The following is a 19,799-nucleotide window of genomic DNA, read 5'->3' as shown; positions in this document are numbered from 1 at the left end:
TAACAGGCAGGTGCAGCACATAGTTAGAAAGGCAGTCCTTTACAGTGCCAGCTGTAGGATCAGAGTTCAACTCCCGCCACTGTTTATAAGGGGTTTGTACGTTTACCCCATGACTACATGCATTCCCTCCAGATGTTCCAGTTTCCTACCTTGCAAAGATATACGGGTTAGAGTTAGTAAGTTGTTGGTTTGCTATGTTGGCAACTCTTGTGAGCTTCCTCGAGTACATAAAACACAGAACAGTACAACACAGTACAGTCCCTTTGGCTCACAATGAAATGCCAACATTTTCACCATTCATACTGAAAAAAATACATTTCACTGCATGTTTTGATGTTTTGATGTAAATATGACCAATAAAGCCAATCTTTCAAATGATTTATTGGCCTTTATTACAAAAGGGACAAAGGTTAGAAATAGGATTTATTACTATAATTGTGTCATCCCTCCTCATAACTCAGGCAACATTCTGATGAATCCCTGCATCCTCTCCAAATATGTTCTCATGCTGGCTGTCCAGTTGCAAATAGTCCAGTTATTTGGTGCTGGTTACCTGTCTTTGCTGAGAGCTGCTCTAGGTTCGTGTCTGCACTTGGCCCTAATGCGATTGTGTGGATTGTGGCTCTACTTTGTTCCACCTCTGTGAAACAACTGTTAATACTGCTGTCCTCTCCGTCCGTAAGCAGAATAATTTCATCCCCACTTGTATCTCTATCATCACCACGAAGTACCTACAAGACAACGAGTTGCCAACAAGTTGAGTAAAATGCAATTCCTGAAAGGAGTTTGCTAATGAAGTTTTCCAGACCTACCTGAAAGCCAGATCGAACCCCCGCACAGATATTCGTTCCCCCGGCAGCTGATGTTGGTAGCAGCCGTACAAGATCCTTCCTCACATCAGGATTGACAATCTTTTTTAAATACGCTTTAATGCTTGCACCAGAGTTAAAAGTGACAATTCCAACTTGCGATCCTTCTTCAATGACCTGCAGCAAGAATATCTCAACAGCTTGTCGAAGCCTGCCAATGCGATTCCCCTGTTCACCAACATAAAGCAAAAAGTATGATGTAAGATTAATCTCAGACCCGTTTAATGGACCAGACAGTGCTGGATACAACTAAATCTTAATGCCATTAGATGTAAGCCATGAAGCTGTGACCATTCTGTTGGAATCAAGCTGTTGTTGCAATTCAGCCCCACATTACTGGATGAGTAAGTGACCAGCACATTTACCTGTTTGGTAATGTGGGGCTCAACATCCCCAGAGCGTGGGATGTTCATTTGGTGTTATTTTCCACTGCTGTCTACAACTAAAACTGGGCCAAAAATTGTCCGATATGATTCAATTCAAGGTTGCATACTGTCATTCTTTAGTAAATGTGTATAAAAAATGTGATTGCTTCTTTGGATCTGACACATTAAAAAAGCATAATGATTATAGATGTAAAAGCAATCCTATAAAACAGAATGCTGACTATGTCTGTGTATTGACCATAAGACCTTAAAACATTATTCCAGAATAAGCAGCAGAATTAGGCTATTTGGCCCATCGAGTCTGCTCCACCATTCAATCACATTGACCCTTTTCTCCCCACTCAGATGCACTCCCTGGCCTTCTCGCTGTAATCTTTGATGCCATCTCCAATCAGGAAACTATCAAGCTCTCTCTTAAATACACTCAGTGACCTGGCTTCCACAGCTATCTGTGGTAATACATTCTACATATTCACCTCCCATTGGCTAAAGAAACTTCTCTGCATCCCTGATTTAAATGGAGACCCCTTTATCCTGAACCTGTGCCCTTTTGTCCTAGACTATCCACCATGGAATCATCCTTTTCACATCTTCACTGTCTAGGCCTTTCAACAATTGGAAGTTTTCAGTGAGATCCAACCTCATCTTTCTGAATTCCAGTGAGTACAGAGCTATCCAACATTCGTCTGATAACTCTTTCATTCCCAGAACCTCCTCTGACACTCTCCAATGCCAGCACATCTTTTCTTAGATGAGGAGCCCAAAACTTTTCACAAATGCTCAAGGTGAAGTTTTACCATTTCCTTATAAAGCATCAGCATCACATCCCTGCTCTGGTGTTCTGGACATCTTGAATTGAATGATAAGTGCATTTGCCTTTCTCACCTTGCCTTCCACCACTGACTCTACCTGCAATTGAACCTTTAGGATGTTCAGCATAAGGACTCCAAAGACTATTTGCATCTCAGGTTTTTGGACTTTCTCCCCATTTAGAAAATAGTTTGCACATTTATTTCTACTACCAAAGTGCATGACCATGCATTTCTCAACATTGTATTTGATTTGCCGCTCTCTTGCCCTTCTCCTAATCTGTCTAAGTTCCCTGCAGGACATCACTAGTCATTAGCCAACCAGAAAAGGATTCTTTTATTTCCATTCATGGTCTCCTACCAATCAGCCAATGTTCTAAACATGCCTGTAACTTTCCTGTAATACCATTGGCTTTTCACTTGGTAAGCAGCCTCATGTGTGGCACCTTGTCAAAGGCCTTCTGAAAGTCCACATATACAACATCCACTGCATCCCTTTTATATATTCTACTTGTAATATCCTCAAAGAATTTCAGCAGGTTCATCAGGCAATATTTTCCCTTAACAAACCATGCTGTCTTTGTCCTGTCTTGTCCTATGTTACCAAGTACTCCATAACCTTATCCTTAACATTTGACTCCTACATCTTTCCAAACGCTGATGTCAGGCTAACTGATCTGTAGTTTCCTCTCTGAAGCCTTCCTCCTTTCTTAAAGAGTGGAGTGACATTAGCAATGATCCAGTCCCCTGGCACTATGCCAGAGTCCAATGATTTTTGACAGATAATTACTAATGCCTTCACAATGTCTACCACTCTCTTTCAGAACCCCAGAGTGCAGTTAATCTGGTCTGGGTGATTTATGCACTTGTAGGTCTTTCAGCTTTTTGAACACCTTTTCCCTTTTAATAGTTACTACACTCACTTCTTTTCCCTACACCCTTCAAGATATGATCACTGCTAATATCTTCCACAGTGAAGACTGAAGAAAAATGCTCCTTTAGAATGTCTGCCATCTGTTCGGCCCCTGTTACTATTTCTCCAGCCTCATTTTCTTGCAGTCCTGCAGCTTTTACTTTGATATTGATATTGTTTGCTAGTTTGCTTTCATATTTCATCTTCACTCACCTAATGATTCCTTTAGTTGCACTCAGCAGGGTTTTAAAAGCTTCCCAGATTTCTGTCTTCCCAATAAATTTTGCTTTGATGTATGCACTCTCTTTTGCTTTAGCTTTGGCTTTGACTTCCCTTGTCAGCCACAGTTATATGATTTTGTCATTCGAGTATTTCTTCATTTTTGAATACATCTGTCTTGCACCTTCCTCATTTCTCCCAGAAACTCACACCATTGTTGTTCTGCTGTCATCCCTGTCAGATCTTCTTCCAATTTACTTTGGCCAATTCCTTTCTCATACCACTGTCATTTCTTTTACTCCACTGAAATATTCCTATGTCAGACTTTGCTTTTTGCCTATCAAATTTCAAGTTTTATTCAATCATATTGTCATCACTACAAAAGGTTCTTCTACCTTAAGCACTCAGATCTCCTCCAGTTCATTACATAACACCCAAACCAGTATAACTGATCCTCTAGTAGGCTCAATGACAAACTGCTCTAATAAGCCATCTCATCGGCATTCAACAACCACACTCTCAAGATCCATTTCCAATTTGATTTTCCTGATCAAACTCTATATTGAATTCTCCCATGACTATCACAGGATTGCCCTTTTGACATTTCCTGTTGTAATCTGTGGTCCACATCCCATATACTGTTGGGAGGCCAACTGCTATCAGGGTCCTTTTACCCCTGCAGTTCCTTAACTCAACCCACAAGGATTTAATGTCTTCCAATCCTATATCACAACTACCTACTTATTTGATGCCATTCTTTACCAGTAGAGTCATGTCTCCCCCTCTGCGTACCTTCCTATCGCTCTGATACAACGTGAACATTCAGCTCCCAACTACAACCATCCTTCAGCCACGATTCAGTGATGGTTACAACATTATACCTGACAATCTGTAATAGTGCAACAAGATCATCTGCCTTATTTATTATGCTCCATGCATTGAGATATAATACAATGAGTACTGTATTTGCTGCCACTTTTGAATCTGCATCCCTAATGCACTGATACACAGAATGAGAGGTGACCTGATAGAGGTGTACAAGATGATGAAAGGCATTGATCGTGTGGATAGTCAGAGGCTTTTCCCCAGGGCTAAAATGGCTCACATGAGTGGGCACAGTTTTAAGGTGCTTGGAAGTAGGTACAGAGGAGATGTCAGGGGTAAGTTTTTTATGCAGAGAGTGGTGAGTGCATGGAATGGGCTGCCAGCAACGGTGGTAGGGTGGATAAGATAGGGTCTTTTAAGAGACTTTTGGATAGGTACATGGAGCTTAGAAAATTAGAGGGCTATGGGTAAGCCTGCCCTAGTAATTTCTAAGGTAGGGACAGGTTCAGCACAACTTTGTGAGCCAAAAGACCTATATCGTGCTGTAGGTTTTCTATGTTTCTATGACGTTACTCATCCTGCTGGTTGCAATTACGTCTCATCATCTGTCTGCCCTTCCTGACAGTCTGGCTGCATGGTACCTTTGCTTTAGTCAACACGTACAAACAAGCTGTATGAACTCAGCAGGTCGGGCAGCATCTGTTGAAATGAGTAGTCAACGTCTCGGCCTGAAACATTGACTGCTCATTTCAACAGATGCTGCCCGACCTGCTGAGTTCATCCAGCTTGTTTGTACATGTTGATTTGACCACAGCATCTGCAGTGTACTTTGTGTTTACTTTGCTTTTGTGCCATCCATACTATCCTGAGTCCCTTCACTCCAGTTCCCACATCCCTGCGAAATTAGTTTAAAACCTCCCTGTTACATACACACAACCCTGTAAAAGTATTAGCAGCAATAGAGCACATCTGGAGTCTGGTTTTGCTGGTTAACAAATACTATTTCATTAGTAACTACATCATATAGTAACTTAAACCAGGTAAATCAAGAACTAATGGTGTTATGCATATATAGAGGTAAATATAAAGTTACCAAACTTATTCAAGCTCAGGTGGCAAGAGTTACAGTCTTACAATGGTATGTAAGAAAAGTTTAGTTCAAATGCACAGGTTAATTTATGCGAGATTTTTGTAATCCAAAGGTGAGTGTTGTGAGAAGGCAAATATGTTGATATTCCACAGATTCCATGACTGCAATACAAAATAACAATAGCAGTCGGTTTTATCTCCGAAGTTGTTCCACTCCACAGTCAAAGTACCAGCGACAGTGATCTTCAACGAATATCCTTTCAATGCAGGTGGTACCACACCTGAATTCAGCTACGGGACATCTCAAAGTAGTAGCCACAGGATACTCAAACAGGATTATCACCAACAGTAGCTTATCACAAAGGGGACCATCTTCAAGGGAGCCACCACCCAGGCAAGGATCTACACACCGGTAGATTCCACAAGATTACCCCAATCACACACAAGGTGATAGCCACTTATCCAGTTCCACGACATACAAAATAATTCCAACAGTGATTTGCCACAGGGGTGCCTTTCTTCAGTGAACTACCACCCCCAGACAAAGGGTAAACACACACATGGTATTCACAAAGGCTTTCCCCTCACCAGAGAACCCACTTCTGTGGATTAACTGTGTGACAATCACACTTTCTTATCCAAACGGAAACAAGCTCACCGTTACAGGCTACTTAGAGAGAGAATACAAACAGTGATCTCTCTGTCACTAGGTTTCTTCTGTTTCAAACCTTCCTCTTCTCTCTTCTCTGCAAACTTCTTCTAGTTGCAGCACTTGTGAGAGTCATTTATCAATACTCTGAATTGATCTCAACTACTGAAAGTTAAACCAGCAACTGACTCACTGGTGTCTTTCATTGACCGAATCCATCTTGATTCTAACTGTGTGTCTGTGACTGCCCTTGTAAAAAGTGAACAAGCCTCAGAGAAACCATAAACATTCATTGTCCATCAAATAATTCCACCTCTCTCTCTCTCTGGAGCAATGGAAACAATGACCAAAAGTTAGTCTCATTTTCCCGGCATTTTAAAGTGACAGCCCACAGAAAAAAATTAACCCTAGGGGTATATAACACTCCCCAACAACTCTAACAAACCTGCCTGTGAGAATATTGGTTCCTCTAGGATTCATGTGCAACCTGCCACATTTGAACAGGACATACATATACATACAATTAGCTTATATATATAGACAGTATGTACATCAAATGACCCTAGGTGCATCACATTGTTTCTGTTAATGAAACCATAGTCCAATGAGAATCTTGTGGTTCTGTTGTTTATGATGTGAGCGTGAACTAAGAATGTTGGTTAGAATTTTAATTTTGTCAGAAACAAGTCTAACCCTTGAAAGGGTCATGCTTCTGTGCTGGTAAACTGATGTTAGCATTAAGCCCCTTGGGCTCTGGAAGGTGAATATCTAGCAAAAACTCTGGCAGAACCTTTGGTCTGGCCACCTCCCTGAAATGCTAACTATAATAGTCTTTGCCTCCTGTACTCTCCTACTCTCTTACTGATCCAACTGCTGCTCCAACTATCCATACAGTCTGAGAAAAGCTACAGCTGGTAAGCACTGGCTGCAGAAATTGTCCTCAGTGGCACCTGACTGTTTCCTAATCTCCCTCACCACAGAGAAGGAACATATAGTGTTATTATGTGTGCATAATAAAAAAAATCAGTTCCCAGTAGTCAATGCAAGAGGTTCACCTGGAACCAGAGACAATGATGGTGATGGGGGTTGCATGCACAGCATTAAACAGTTCAATAATGAAATATTTTAACATAAAGACACATCAAGTTTGTCTTCATTTAAACAAATATGAAGTGACATCAGAAGTCAGAGTGAGTTCTAAACACAGAGTAAATGAATTCTATGCACATCTGAGAAAGAGACTGTGAGCACAAAATGTGCTAGCAGCAAGTGACAGCAAGAAGCTAGCCAGCGATGTGAGAGCTTATGTTATTCCCAAGGTTCACCAAGAAAGATTCAGGTAAGATGTCTAGACTTCCTGTCATGGATAAGCTATGTCCTCCTGCACCTAGGCAGTTTACTGACAATCTAACTGATAACTTCAAAAGCCAGCGGAGTGTGCGGGACTGATGAAAATTTGAAAACACCTCTTTTTTTTGCATATATTTGGTAAAGATGCTTTGGACAACTACAACAGCTTTCAAAATGATGAGACAGCTTTTACATTAGACACACTGATGACAAAATTTGAGGAGTATTTTTTCTCAATAAAAACATTATGTTTGAGAGATATAAGCTCCCCCCCCCACAGAAAGAGAAACAGGGTGTTAGCCTCCATCAATATTTAGCTGAGCTTCACAAGCTGAGTAAGTCCTGTGAATTTGGAGATTGGAGAAACTCAGCAGTTATAGACAGAATAGTTTGTGAAATTCCAGATAATGGACGCTATGTGAAAAAGAATTGATGCTGGAAAAGGCTGTGAACATGTGCAGGGCAGAAGAGACCAAATGAACTTAAACTAAGGAGCTGCACAGGGCAAACACAACAGAGGAGCAGTGAACAAGGCATTTCCGAAAGCAATAGCAGAGCAAAAGAACACTTACAATTGCCAACATAGGAGGAGATCATGTGCTGGTTTGCAGGTACCAGGTGGTTTAGCAAATTTTATGCGTCAACTAGGTTTTGACAGGTGAAGCGATGAGGCAAGTTCGAGACTTTGTACTTTTAAGAGACCACAGGAAAGATATCACTTTTTTATCCACACCAGAACTCTACCATAAAACTATCCACATCATCTTTGAGGGCATACCTACCGTCGAGACCATGATAAATGACATCATGATCTGCGGTCCAGCAAGGATCAACATGATACATGACTGAGACAAATGCTTGACATGGCACAAAATATCAATTTGAGATTAAATATATTGAAATGTGAGTTTGGTGTTAAGATGCTGATCTTCAAAAGAGATGTCATATCTGAAGAAGGAGTGAAGCCTGACCCAAAACAGACATCAGCTATTGAAAACATGGAGAAACCCAAATACAAAGAGGAGGTGAGATGTATCTTGGGGTTGGTGACTTACCTGGCTAAAATCATTGCTCAAATGTCAAATGTGTCAGCACCACTTAGGTCACTCCTTGAGCAGCAAAATGATTGAATTTAGTCTCATGAGTAAGAAAAGTGTTTCCAGATGCTGAAAAGAATTATAACTGAAGAGCTCATGCTTAAGTTTTATGACCTGGAAAGATGTACTCTGATCTCAGCTGATTCATCCCATCGTGGCCCTGGAGCAGTACAGCTGCAGCAGCATGATAAAACATGGCAAACTGTGGCCTTGGCATCAAGGGCTTTAACAAGTGTGGAAGTCAACTATGCACAGACAGTGAAAAAGCTTCATACCAGCATATATACATGCAAAACGTTAACATCTATGAACAAGCTTTTGAATTGCACCGACCGTAACCCACCACTCTCAATTACATGCAAACTGTTCCATGAGGATACAGTGCATGTTGATAAGGCTGCAGGAATATAAGGTGAAGGTGATCTACACACTGGGAAAATATATACTTGCTGGTGATGCACTGGCTTGAGCAGTTGACAAGAAACCAAAGACTGACTAAGACTTTAACGTAGATATACAGGCCTATGTTTACATGATTGTCATGTGTATTCCAGTGTCAGCTGATAGAACACAGAAGCATCATGGACGGATGAAACAATGAAAGAACTCAAAGATACAATACTGAAAAGATGGCCAGAAGCAAAGAATGACTGTCCAATGAATATTCGGGGTTATTGCACATGCAGAACTGAACTGTCTGTAGTGAAAGATATGGTCTTCAAAGTGATTCCTCTAATGCTGCACAAGGAAATGCTCTGGAAGATATATGAAGGGCATCTTGGTGAGGAAAACTGTAAACATAGAGTTTGAGAGGTGATTCACTGGCCAAGAATGAACCAAAAAAGAATCAGCCAGACCTCTACTAAATGTGAAATACATCCTACTTAAAAACCAAAGCAGAAAGCTGAACGACGTCCACCACACCCTTTACCAGCCAGGCCATACTCAAACTTGGAGTATATTTGTTTGATTGCAATGGAAGACGTCATATTGTTATAAAAGACCACTTTTTCAATTATCCAGAGGCTGCAACACTGCAACCAACATCTAGCAAAGAAGCCATCACCTTCCTGAAAATATGTTTGTGAGGCATAGAAGTAGTGAAGTAGTAGTAGACAATGGTCTACACTTTTTGAGTTGTGAATTTTCATCCTTTGCCAATGTTTGGAAGTTTCAACATATAACGTCAAGTACATATCACCCAAAATCTAATGGCCTAACAGATAGTTCAGTCAAAGTTGTGAAGGCTGTCATGAAGAAAGCTCAAGATGGACTAGAGGATTTCCACAAAAGTCTAATGATCTACAGAAATCCCCCACTAAAGAATGACCTTTCACTAGCCCAAATGCTGATGGGTTGATGCATAAATATTAACCTTCCAGTCCGTGAAAATCTGTTGGCACCTAAAGGAGCAAATAAGTCAAATTGGCTGAAGTGAAAAGAAAAGAAATATACTAACAGTATCACAATAAGACTAAGAAAAGCCAACCTGTCTTGAAGCCTAAAGATCAAATTTGAATCTGAGATTCTGGCACGTGATCCATGCAAGGATCCACATTCCTACTAGACCTAAGCAGAGTGAGGGACATCTCTGAGAAGGAACTGCGTGGATCTGCGATCACAAGATCCAATCCACAGCTGTGATGCATCATATGTCAGTTCACCAAAGGAGCCAGCATATGTAAAAAATGAACATGCTGGTCAGAGTTCTCAGAGAGGTGCAAATATTAACACAGCAACTGCAAGCAGTACACCTTTGGAAGCGAAGAGCAGATGAAAAAGTATCAGTAAACCACCTCAGAGACTGATTGAAAGATAATAAGTGGATGAAATTGTTCATTACAATTGAAATAGAAATATTGAACAGTTAAAATTTTAAAAAAGAAGAAAAGAAACTGGTTAAGGAATGTAAATCTCTTTGTTGCAAAGGATTGTTGTCCTTTGCAGGTTGTGTTTGTTTTTCTTTCAAGGGGGGAAGAGTATTCTTATATGCATAATAAAGAATCTCAGTTCCCAGTGGGCAATGCGAGAGGTTCACCCTGAACTAGAGGTGACAATGGTGATGGGGGTTAAGCATGCACAGTAATAAAATGTTCTAACATAAACCCACATAACATATACCAAATATATCCATACTATCCATTGGCCTTAACAGTTGAGGAAAAAGGTAAAATATTACCTTGTCTGACCTCACTGCTGCTCACACCCCTCACTGACTCCCAGTGTTCACCAATGTCAGCACTTTGACATACTGACAGCACTTGGTGATATCTGCACAATTACATTGAAGGGCTGAAAAGTGAACACAGAAAGCTGTCCATTTTATCCAAGCATCCCAGCTTCTAGTTGAGGGATCAGGTTGGATGAATTCACCTATGTAGCTGTTTGGATTGTCTAAAGGTGTGTCGTCAGCATAATAAAGTTTTCTATGCTCTCCTAAGTATCTAATTGTTTTAAGTCTCTGTATTATTCATGGCTGGTTAGATAAAAGTTAGATTTTCTTCATATCCACAATTCCATTCAATCATTGACAACCCCCCCCCCCCCATTTGATTACAAAGTGGCACTGACCATTTGGGTCCAAGGGATGGTCCATGCATTAGGGTTATAGTTATGTGCTTTTTCTGAGTGGTACTAAGGATTACAGTTTTGAAGAAATGAAGGGAAGGAAGAAATAACATCAGCTCATGTAATCAGAAAGGTAGATACATTATTGATCCTAAAGGAAATTACAGTGTCACAGTAGCATTACAAGTGCACAGATATACAAATATTAGAAGAGATATAAGAAAGAATAAAAAAAGTTACCTCAAACAATCCAACAATCATCACTTCCCTAGCTATAGGTTGGCTCATTATAGACCCTAATAGCCTAGGGTGAGAATAACTTCATATAGCACTTTTTGGGGCAGTGCAGTCATTTTAATCTATTACTAAAAGTGCTCCTCTATTCAGCCAAGGCGTGTGCAGAGGGAGAGAAACATTCTCCGGAATTGCCAGAATTTTTTCAAAGGTCCTTTGTTCTCCCACCACCCCCAATACATCCAGTTTGATTCATATAACAGAGCCAGCCTTTTAATCAGTTTATCGAGCCTGTTGGCATCACCCATATTAATGCCAATGCTCCAGCATACCATCACATAGAAGATCGTACTAGCAACAACAGACTGGTAGAATATTTGAAGGAGAGGCTTGCATACTCTAAATGATCTCAGTCTCCTCAGGAAGCAGGGGCAACTCTTGCCTCACCTATACAGCCTCTGTGTTGGTGCTCCACTCAAGTCTGTCATCCAAGTGCACTCCCGGGTACTTGTAGGTCTTCACCACATCCAAGTCCTCACCATTGATTGTAACAGGGAGCAGTGCAGGCTTAGTCTTCGTAAAGTCCTTCAGCTCCTTTGTCTTACTGATTTTGAGCAGCAGATGATTCAACTTGCACCATTTGACAAAGTCCTCCTCCAGAGCCCTGTATTCATCCTCCTGTCCTCCCTTTATACACCCAACTATTGCTGAGTTATCAGAAAATTTCTGCAGATGACTTGACTCAGTGTTGTATCTAAAGTCCGAGCTATACAGGGTTTAAAAGTAAGTGCCCGGTGGGTGCCAATGCTGCTTATAGCTATGTCTGACACACAGCTCTGAAGCTGCATAGGCTGTGGTCTGCTATTCAGATAGTCCATTATCCAGGATACAATGGAAGTACCAACTTGTATTAAATGGAGTTTCCCCACCACCCCCACCCCCCGCTGCAATGAGGGCTGTATGGCATTTAAAACACTTGCGAGATCAAAAAACACAATCCTCACAGTGCTGCCCTGTTTATCCAAATGGGAGTAGGCTCTGTTCAGCAGGTAGATGACAGCATTGATGACTCCAATGTGCTCCTGGTAGGCAAACTGCAGGGGATCAAGGTCACCCTAGCTGACCAGGGGTCAGATGCGAGCCAGGACCAGCCACTTCAGAGTCTTCATGATATGTGATGTCAGGGGCATCGGACGGTAGTCATTTAAATCTTTCAGTTGGTCCTTCTTAGGTTCTGGGACCACAGATGTTGTTTCTAAAACTGTCAGGACCCTTTCCAGGCTGAGACTAAGACTGACAATGCACTGGAGAACTCCACACAGCTGCTCAACACACTCCCTCAAGACCTTAGGGTTCACACAATCGGTCCTGATGCTTAGCTATGTCTGAGAATAAGATGGTAAAGCTGCCTAACTGTTCACTTTACACACATCAGCCAAAAACCCACCCCATCACTAAATGAATGTTGACTCTTAGTCCAACAGGAATGGTAAACCCACTTCAACATTTTGCATAAATTTGAACCAAATGATGACCTTATGATTGTTTCTACACACATAGAGTAAATTAAAGTAAAATGTTATAGACAAGAGACTGCAGAGCTTCGACACTGAGGCTGTTTTCAAGGATCAGGGATTAAGAATCAAAGTTCTACTTTATTTGCCATATTCATTTACATATTTTAGGAATTTGCTCTGGTGTGTTGCTCAGGGCATAACATGCAACAAAAAACATTCAATAATTATAAAGAATTATATAAAAATATAGAATTATACAGTATACAAATAAAAACTGATGAGTTTAGAGGTTAAAGGATGGAATGGAATAAACTATGCATAGATAAGTAAATAAGTATCAGCATGCATTTGCAATACCTCTCTTATTACTGTATCTACACAATTCATCAAATGTAGATCATAGAACTTACCCCCTGCATGCTTCCCGAAACGTCAAGGACTAAGCAAAGTACACGATCCTTGGCCTGTAGGAGTGTGAATGTTGGGATGGTTGAACCAGTGTAGGGTGAAGAAATGCCTCTGAAATCTTCTGACTGGCTGATCACATCCCAAGTGCTCCTGTAACTGCACATTCTGTTCTGCATGTTGGGTGCTTCGGTATTGTGAGTCTTGTCAGTGCAGAATTCAGCCACCTAGAAAACATATAATGTGTTAAACAGATGAGTAGCTAAAAGGAGGTCCTTCCCTGAAGTTCACAACTGATCTCTGAAACCTATTTCAAATAGTATGGGGTTTAATACTATTTTACCTGATAGTTATACTTCAATGAACATCATAAACAACAGATCACCTGATCAACAACAGAAATGTGCCTTTTGACCTACCATATCCATGTAGTCTTTTTCCCTTTAACACTAATCCCATTTGCCCCCATCTGAACCATACTCTGTAAAACCATAAGATATAGGAGTTGAAGTAGGCTATTTGGCCCATTGAGTATACTCAGGCATTCAATCATGGGCTGATCCAATTCGTCCAGTCATCCCCACTCCCTTGCCTTCTCCCCATACCTTTTGATGTCCTGGCTAATCAAGAATCTATCTATTTCTGCCTTAAATACACCCAGTGACTTGGCCCCCCACAGCCACTCGTGGCAACAAATTCCACAGTCTTACTACTCTCTGACTAAAGTAATTTCTCTGCATCTCTGTTCTAAATGAACGTCCTTTAACCTGAAGTCAAGCCCTCTTGTCCTAGAACCTACATGATCTATTCTATTCTATTTAAATCTTTTTTAATGTGTCTAACACTAGGTGTATTTAAAGTGGTGATTGATAGGTATTTAATTAGCAAGGGCATTAAAAATTATAGGGAGAAGGTAGAAAATCGTTGAAAAAATTAATCAGCTATGATTAAATGGCAGAGCAAAGTCAATGTGTCAAATGAGCTAATTCTGCTCCAATATTTTATGGTGCTATCAGATTTCCAAAAATATTCAGGATTACGAGTTAAGGAATATCCTCTTTAACAAAACAGGAGATACTGTGTTGTGAATAAAGATGTTGCCTGGATTTCACTATACTTGCTGAAAAATAGGGTGACACAGTTATGTGAAAGATAGTGTAACACTATTACGTACAGAGCCACTGACCCAGGTTCAATTGCCACTGCTTTCTTTAAGGATGTTGTATGTTCTCCCTGTGATCACATGGGTTTTATTCACATGCTCTGGTTTTCTAAAGATGTGTAGGTAAGTGGGTTAATAGTCATGTGGTGCACACTCTTTGGGCCAGGAGGGCCTGCTGCTGTGCTGTATCTTGAAATATCCAAATATGAACAAATACATTTTTAAAAATAGGTCAGACAAACTTGGAGTAGTAGAAGAAAATGCAATAGCATTGTTTAAGAGGTATTTATATAGGATTGTAAACTGACAGGAGATGGAGGGATATGGACCACGTGTAGACAACCAGGATTAGTTTAGATTGGCATGGGCATCATGGACTGAAGCGTCTATACCTGTGCTGTACTATTCTATGTTCTATCTTCCATGAGTCACTGCCAGCATCCTAGCAATATCATACATCCCATCCCCCTACTTATTTTCCATCTCAAGGGTCAGGATCAAATACAGATCCATGGAGCTGAGAGGCAGCTGTCGGTGTGTGTTAGAAGTACTTCGTCAGTTTGATGTCCTAAGAAGTTAGTGATTCAGCATGACCTCTGACCAATTGATCAGGAAGACTGAGTTCTGATCCCACCATAGAAGATGGAAAATATAAATTCAGGAAATTAAATAAAAATGTAAAATCAGAGCTGGCTCCAATAACTGAACCATGAAGTTCCTCACTTATACAACAGGAATAATTTAGAATAGCTCTTTCGTCAACCAACTATATTGGGACATGGGAGGAAACTGGAGGAGAACATGCAAACTCCACACATTCAGAGACTGAGGTCATGACTGAAGTCAGATCACTGGAGTCATGAGACTGTAGTTCTCCATATCAGGGGCATTTATCAGAGGTATTACTAGCTATGATCACATCCCATGCATAAATAAATACCATCATCTGGCATGAAGGGATGGATGCAGTTATTACGGATTCTGACCTACCCTGTTCTGTTTGAAATCAGTAAACATCTGGGTGTCATTCAGGAGTGCTTTAATGACTGAGGAATAAAGTCACACTGAAGAATGTACAAGCAGTGGCAGTAATACTGTGAGGTTAAGGTGACTGACGAACCTTGAGTAGATTTGGTATGCAATCAAAGACTGGCAAATTTATGACTGATTGCATCACTGTCTGGTATGGAGGTGCCATTCCACAGCATTGGAGAAAGCTGCAGAGGACTGTCCATTCAGCCAACTTCATCATCTGCACCATCCTCCTCCCCATTACAAGAAATCCAAGTACATTCTCAAGAAAGCCATCTCACATGTGATGTGGCAATTCCAGAGCAAACAAAAACCACATGAGGATACTCAACAGACATGAAAGGGCTGAATGCTATCACCTTCTACATAGTAAAACAACTGACATATGTGACAAAAAGGTTTCACTCCAAGATGAGCTCAATGTTTTATGTTTGTTATGACCAACAGAACATGGAGGAACCTTCACAAACTCCCACAGTCCCTGCTGACCATGTGAGTCCTTGAGGCCAACATGGGAGCATCCTTAAGGAAAGTGAACCTACAGAGAGTATCTGGCCCAGTCGCTGTACTTGAAGAATAAATTCACTTTAAAGTTTGAAGAGAGGATATCTTCAAAAAGTGCTGCCTAAAGAAGGGTGGATTCATCAGTAAGAACTTACACTATCTAGATCATGCCCCACTTTTCATTATTACCATCCAGGTAGAGGTCCAGGAGCCTGAAGACCCACACTCAATATTTTAGGAAAATTTTCTTCGACCCCATCTTCATATTTCTAAATGAATATATGAACACTACTTCACTATTTTCCTTTTTTCAATATTAATTTATTTTTATACATTATATTGTAATTTATAGTTTTTTATATAATGCATTGCCCTGCTGCTGCAAAATGACAAAATTCACAACCTATGTCAATGCTTATAGCCTTTATCCTTGTCCCACCTGGAAAATGGTGCCTCATATGTCAGGGTGCTGTTTATTGACTTCAGCTTCGTATTTAATATGATCATTCCCTCAGAAGCTGATGGGTAATCTGGTCTTGTTGGGTTTCAGTACCTCTCTCTATAACTGGATCTTGGACTTTTTGACACAAAGACAACAGACAGTCTGTCTTGGCAGCAACACCTCTAGCTCTATCACGCTGGGAACCAGCACTACAACCTCCCCCTCCTCCCCCAAACCCTATGGTTGCGTGCTTGGTCTGCTGCTGTTCACACTGCTAATCAAGTTTTAATGGAGCACCGTTAGCATGTCCTGACAAAATGCATCACCATCTGGTACCAGAATTTCAAGCCACCTGACGGCAAGGCCCTACAAAGGATTGTGAGGACTACTGAGAAGGTCGTTGGGGTCTCTCTTCCACTCATCTGAGATATTTATTAGGAGTATGCAAGGTGCTTGGCATTGTCAAGAGTACCTCCCACCTGTCCCACAATCTCTTTGATCCCTACCATCAGACAAGAGGTACTATAGAATTAGGACAAGGACTGTTAAGATGGGAAACAGTCTTTCCCTGTGGGATGTCTGAACTCCCTCCTACCACTATGTTCTCATCACTTATGAAATGTCGGTAGCGTTAAACATCTTTCTTTTTGACTTGTGTTGTAAATGCACCTTATGTTAAATGTAGATTTTCTGGAATATATTTTATTAATTGTTCATTTATTTGTGGTAAAGCTACTTTATATGTTCTGAGTAAGTTACATGTACTGTGCTGTGCACCTTAGTCTGGAGCAACATGGTTTTCTTTGGTTGATTATAAGTATATACAGTTGAATAACAATACATTTGAAATTCAAGCAATAAACCTGATTTTAAAGCAGCTGAAGTTAGGTTGGCCTGGGATATTGCATTGATGATGCTCTGCAGTGATCAACTGTGGCTGAGGAACAATCACTTGGTACAGAAATTCATCAACATTCAGAATGCAGTCCGGTGACTCCACTTACATTTTTCAATCCTTGATTATACATTATTGAAGATGATGTATTCTGGTTCCTCTCTGGATAAAATGTACAATATCCAACTGGCAATCCTGACTTTTTATTAATGGTACAGTCTGAACAGTTTCTCCCATTGCAAACTTCTCTCCTTCCTTCTACCTCCTTTGAACACCTGAAAGACCAGTGACAAAGATAAATTAGATTTGTTTCTGAGTGACGTTTCTATCATTAACCATTGAGTAATTGTGTGCCAGCTTTATTAGAAGAGGCTGAGAATTGGAATTTCTCTCAGGTGGAAGATATACATAGAACACAGAAGAGATCAGCACAGGAACAGGCACTTCAGCCCACATTGTCACTGCCAAACATGATGCCAAATTAAACAAATCCCATCTGTCTGCACATGATGTCTACCCCCTCCAATGCCCACCTGTCCAAATGCCTCTCCAAGATCACTATTTTATCTGCTTCTACTATTTTGCAGTAGAGTATTCCAGGCACCCACCATTCTCTATGTAAAAAAAATCTTAATTCACGCATCCCCTTTGAACATTCTCCCTCAAACCTTAAATCTGTGCTCTCTATTAATTGAAATGCTCACCCTGGGAAAAGACTGACAATCTACCTCAGTGGTCCCCAGCCACTGAGCAACCAGTGGTCCCCAACCAACAAAGCATGTGCTACCGGGCACCGAGGCAACGATATGATTTGGCGATATGAAAAGATATGAGTCAGCTGCAGCTTTCCTCATTCCCTGTCACGCCCACTGTTGAACTTGAACGCACGGGAGGTCATCAGTCGTCTAACCACAGTGATACCCTCGCATCAGGGCTCACTGGTTGGCCTCGCGGGAAGTGCCGCTGGTACTGGCCTGGAGCGTGGACAGATGGGCACCGTCTCTAAATCTGTTTAGCACGCCGAATGTTTGTGGGGAACCCGGTGCTAAAATATTCACAGACGACCTAATTCGGGCTTGGGTTTCCTAAGTAGCAGAGTCACTACCTTGCTGTGATCTACTGCAAGTCATCCCTTGAGCCAAACTTTTGATGGCTGATAGATCCTACAAGGGCATGTGTCCTGTCTCACTCGTCGCTCGGTCGGTCGGTCACTCTGTCCGGACCTTCAGCCCTTACTTTGCCCTCTCATGCTACCCACGATCAGCCGCACCTGGCCAAGGCATCAGGCGTCAGGTGGGCAGGGGACTGCCTAATGAAGCCCTCAAAACTGCTTCGGCACCTTGAGTCTAAGCATCCTGCACTTAAAGACAAATCCGTTGAATATTTTTGAGCAAAAAAATCGTGAGCAAGCGGGACAGAATCTAGTGCTGAGAGCTACGAAAACTGAATTGCAGAATAGACTAGACATAAGGAACCCCCTTCAAGTATCACTGTCTCCCTTTACCCCTCAATGGGACTGTCTTGTTGCAGGGAAACAAGCCCAGGGATCCACTGATTCAGTGATATTGGTATGTTGCAATGATTTTATATGTTCATACGAGGAAAATATGCGCTGTGTATTTAATATTAAATTCATTAGATAAGCCCCTTTAGAAACGAAATTGAGTGTATTAGCCATTTATAAGTGACTTCTAGTTGACTCACCATCTAAATTTCGGTCTTGATTAACACCCCTTCCCTGCACTCCGTCGGCCGATCCGCAAGAATACTGTCAGTATTAAATTGGTCCACGGTGCAAAAAAGGTTGATGACCCCTGATCTACCTTATCTATGCAACATACACACAAAATGCTTCAGGAATTCATAGGTTAGGCAGCATCTATGCAGGGATGTAAACATTCAATGCTTTTGGCCAAGGCATTTAAAATTGTGTTCAATAAAGGAGTCCCACAAGACCATGAAGCAGAATTAACCATATGACCCATCCAGTCTGCTCCAGTAATCTATCCTAGCTCTTTTATTATCCCTTTTAACCTTATTCTCTTGCAGCTTTTGGTGTTCTTACTCATCAAGAACCTATCAGTCTCCACTTTTATTATACCTAATAGTCATATACCTAATAGTCATATACCTAATACTATACCTAATGACTCTGCATGTGGCAACGATTCAACAGATTCACCTCCCTCTGGCTAAAGAGATTCCCATTTATCTCTTCTAATTTCATGGCAATACACACAAGATGCTGGAGGAACTCAACAATTTTGGTCTCAAACTTCAACTGCTTACTCTTCTCCATAGATGCTACCTGGCCTGCTGTGTAGCTTTGGACTCCAGCATCTTCAGACTTTTTCGTGTTTGTAATTCTAATTTCATGGTTTTGAATCAAGATCCTATCAACATCCACTTTAAATATATCTAATGACATGGTCTACACAGCTGCATGTGGGAACGATGGCCTGGAATATAAACTGTTTAATTTTTGTGATAGATGCTGCCTGACCTGCTGAGTTCCTCCAGCATTTTGTGTGTGTCCAGGTTTTGCCATCCATAGGATCCCTTGTGTAACGTGTCTGTGCATCTCATAGTTTTCTATACTTCTACCTGGTCCACTTCACATAAAATAATCCAAATTTTCCAACTTACATTTATAGATGATTCAGGGAACATCTTGGCTAATGTCTTCTACACCCTCTCCAAAGACTTCCTTTGTCTGGTGACCAGAACTGCACACAATATTCCCAAATTGACCTATCCAAGCATTTCTACAGCTGTAACATGACTTCCCAAGAGGTAGAAGGTAGAAACATTCAGGAGCTAGGGGAAGTCGGGGA

At 41.0% G+C, this 19,799-nt stretch overlaps 1 protein-coding gene across 1 annotated transcript in view; it reads right to left on the bottom strand.

Moving 5' to 3' along the window:
- LOC132402343 (calcium-activated chloride channel regulator 1-like) overlaps nucleotides 1–19,799 on the bottom strand; it is a 68,574-nt gene that overhangs the window by 28,268 nt on the left and 20,507 nt on the right. The window contains exons 5-8 of the mRNA XM_059985222.1: nucleotides 17,075–17,240; nucleotides 12,936–13,157; nucleotides 813–1,037; nucleotides 554–731 (exon numbers count right to left, since the gene is read on the bottom strand). Coding sequence (XP_059841205.1) covers nucleotides 554–731; nucleotides 813–1,037; nucleotides 12,936–13,157; nucleotides 17,075–17,240 — 791 coding nt within the window. The remainder of the gene's footprint in view (nucleotides 1–553; nucleotides 732–812; nucleotides 1,038–12,935; nucleotides 13,158–17,074; nucleotides 17,241–19,799) is intronic.

This window comes from Hypanus sabinus, chromosome 11 (assembly GCF_030144855.1).
Source record: "Hypanus sabinus isolate sHypSab1 chromosome 11, sHypSab1.hap1, whole genome shotgun sequence".
NCBI lineage: Eukaryota > Metazoa > Chordata > Chondrichthyes > Myliobatiformes > Dasyatidae > Hypanus > Hypanus sabinus.
The sequence above is the reverse complement of the archived record's forward strand: the minus strand, read 5'-3'. Positions and strand labels throughout refer to the sequence as shown.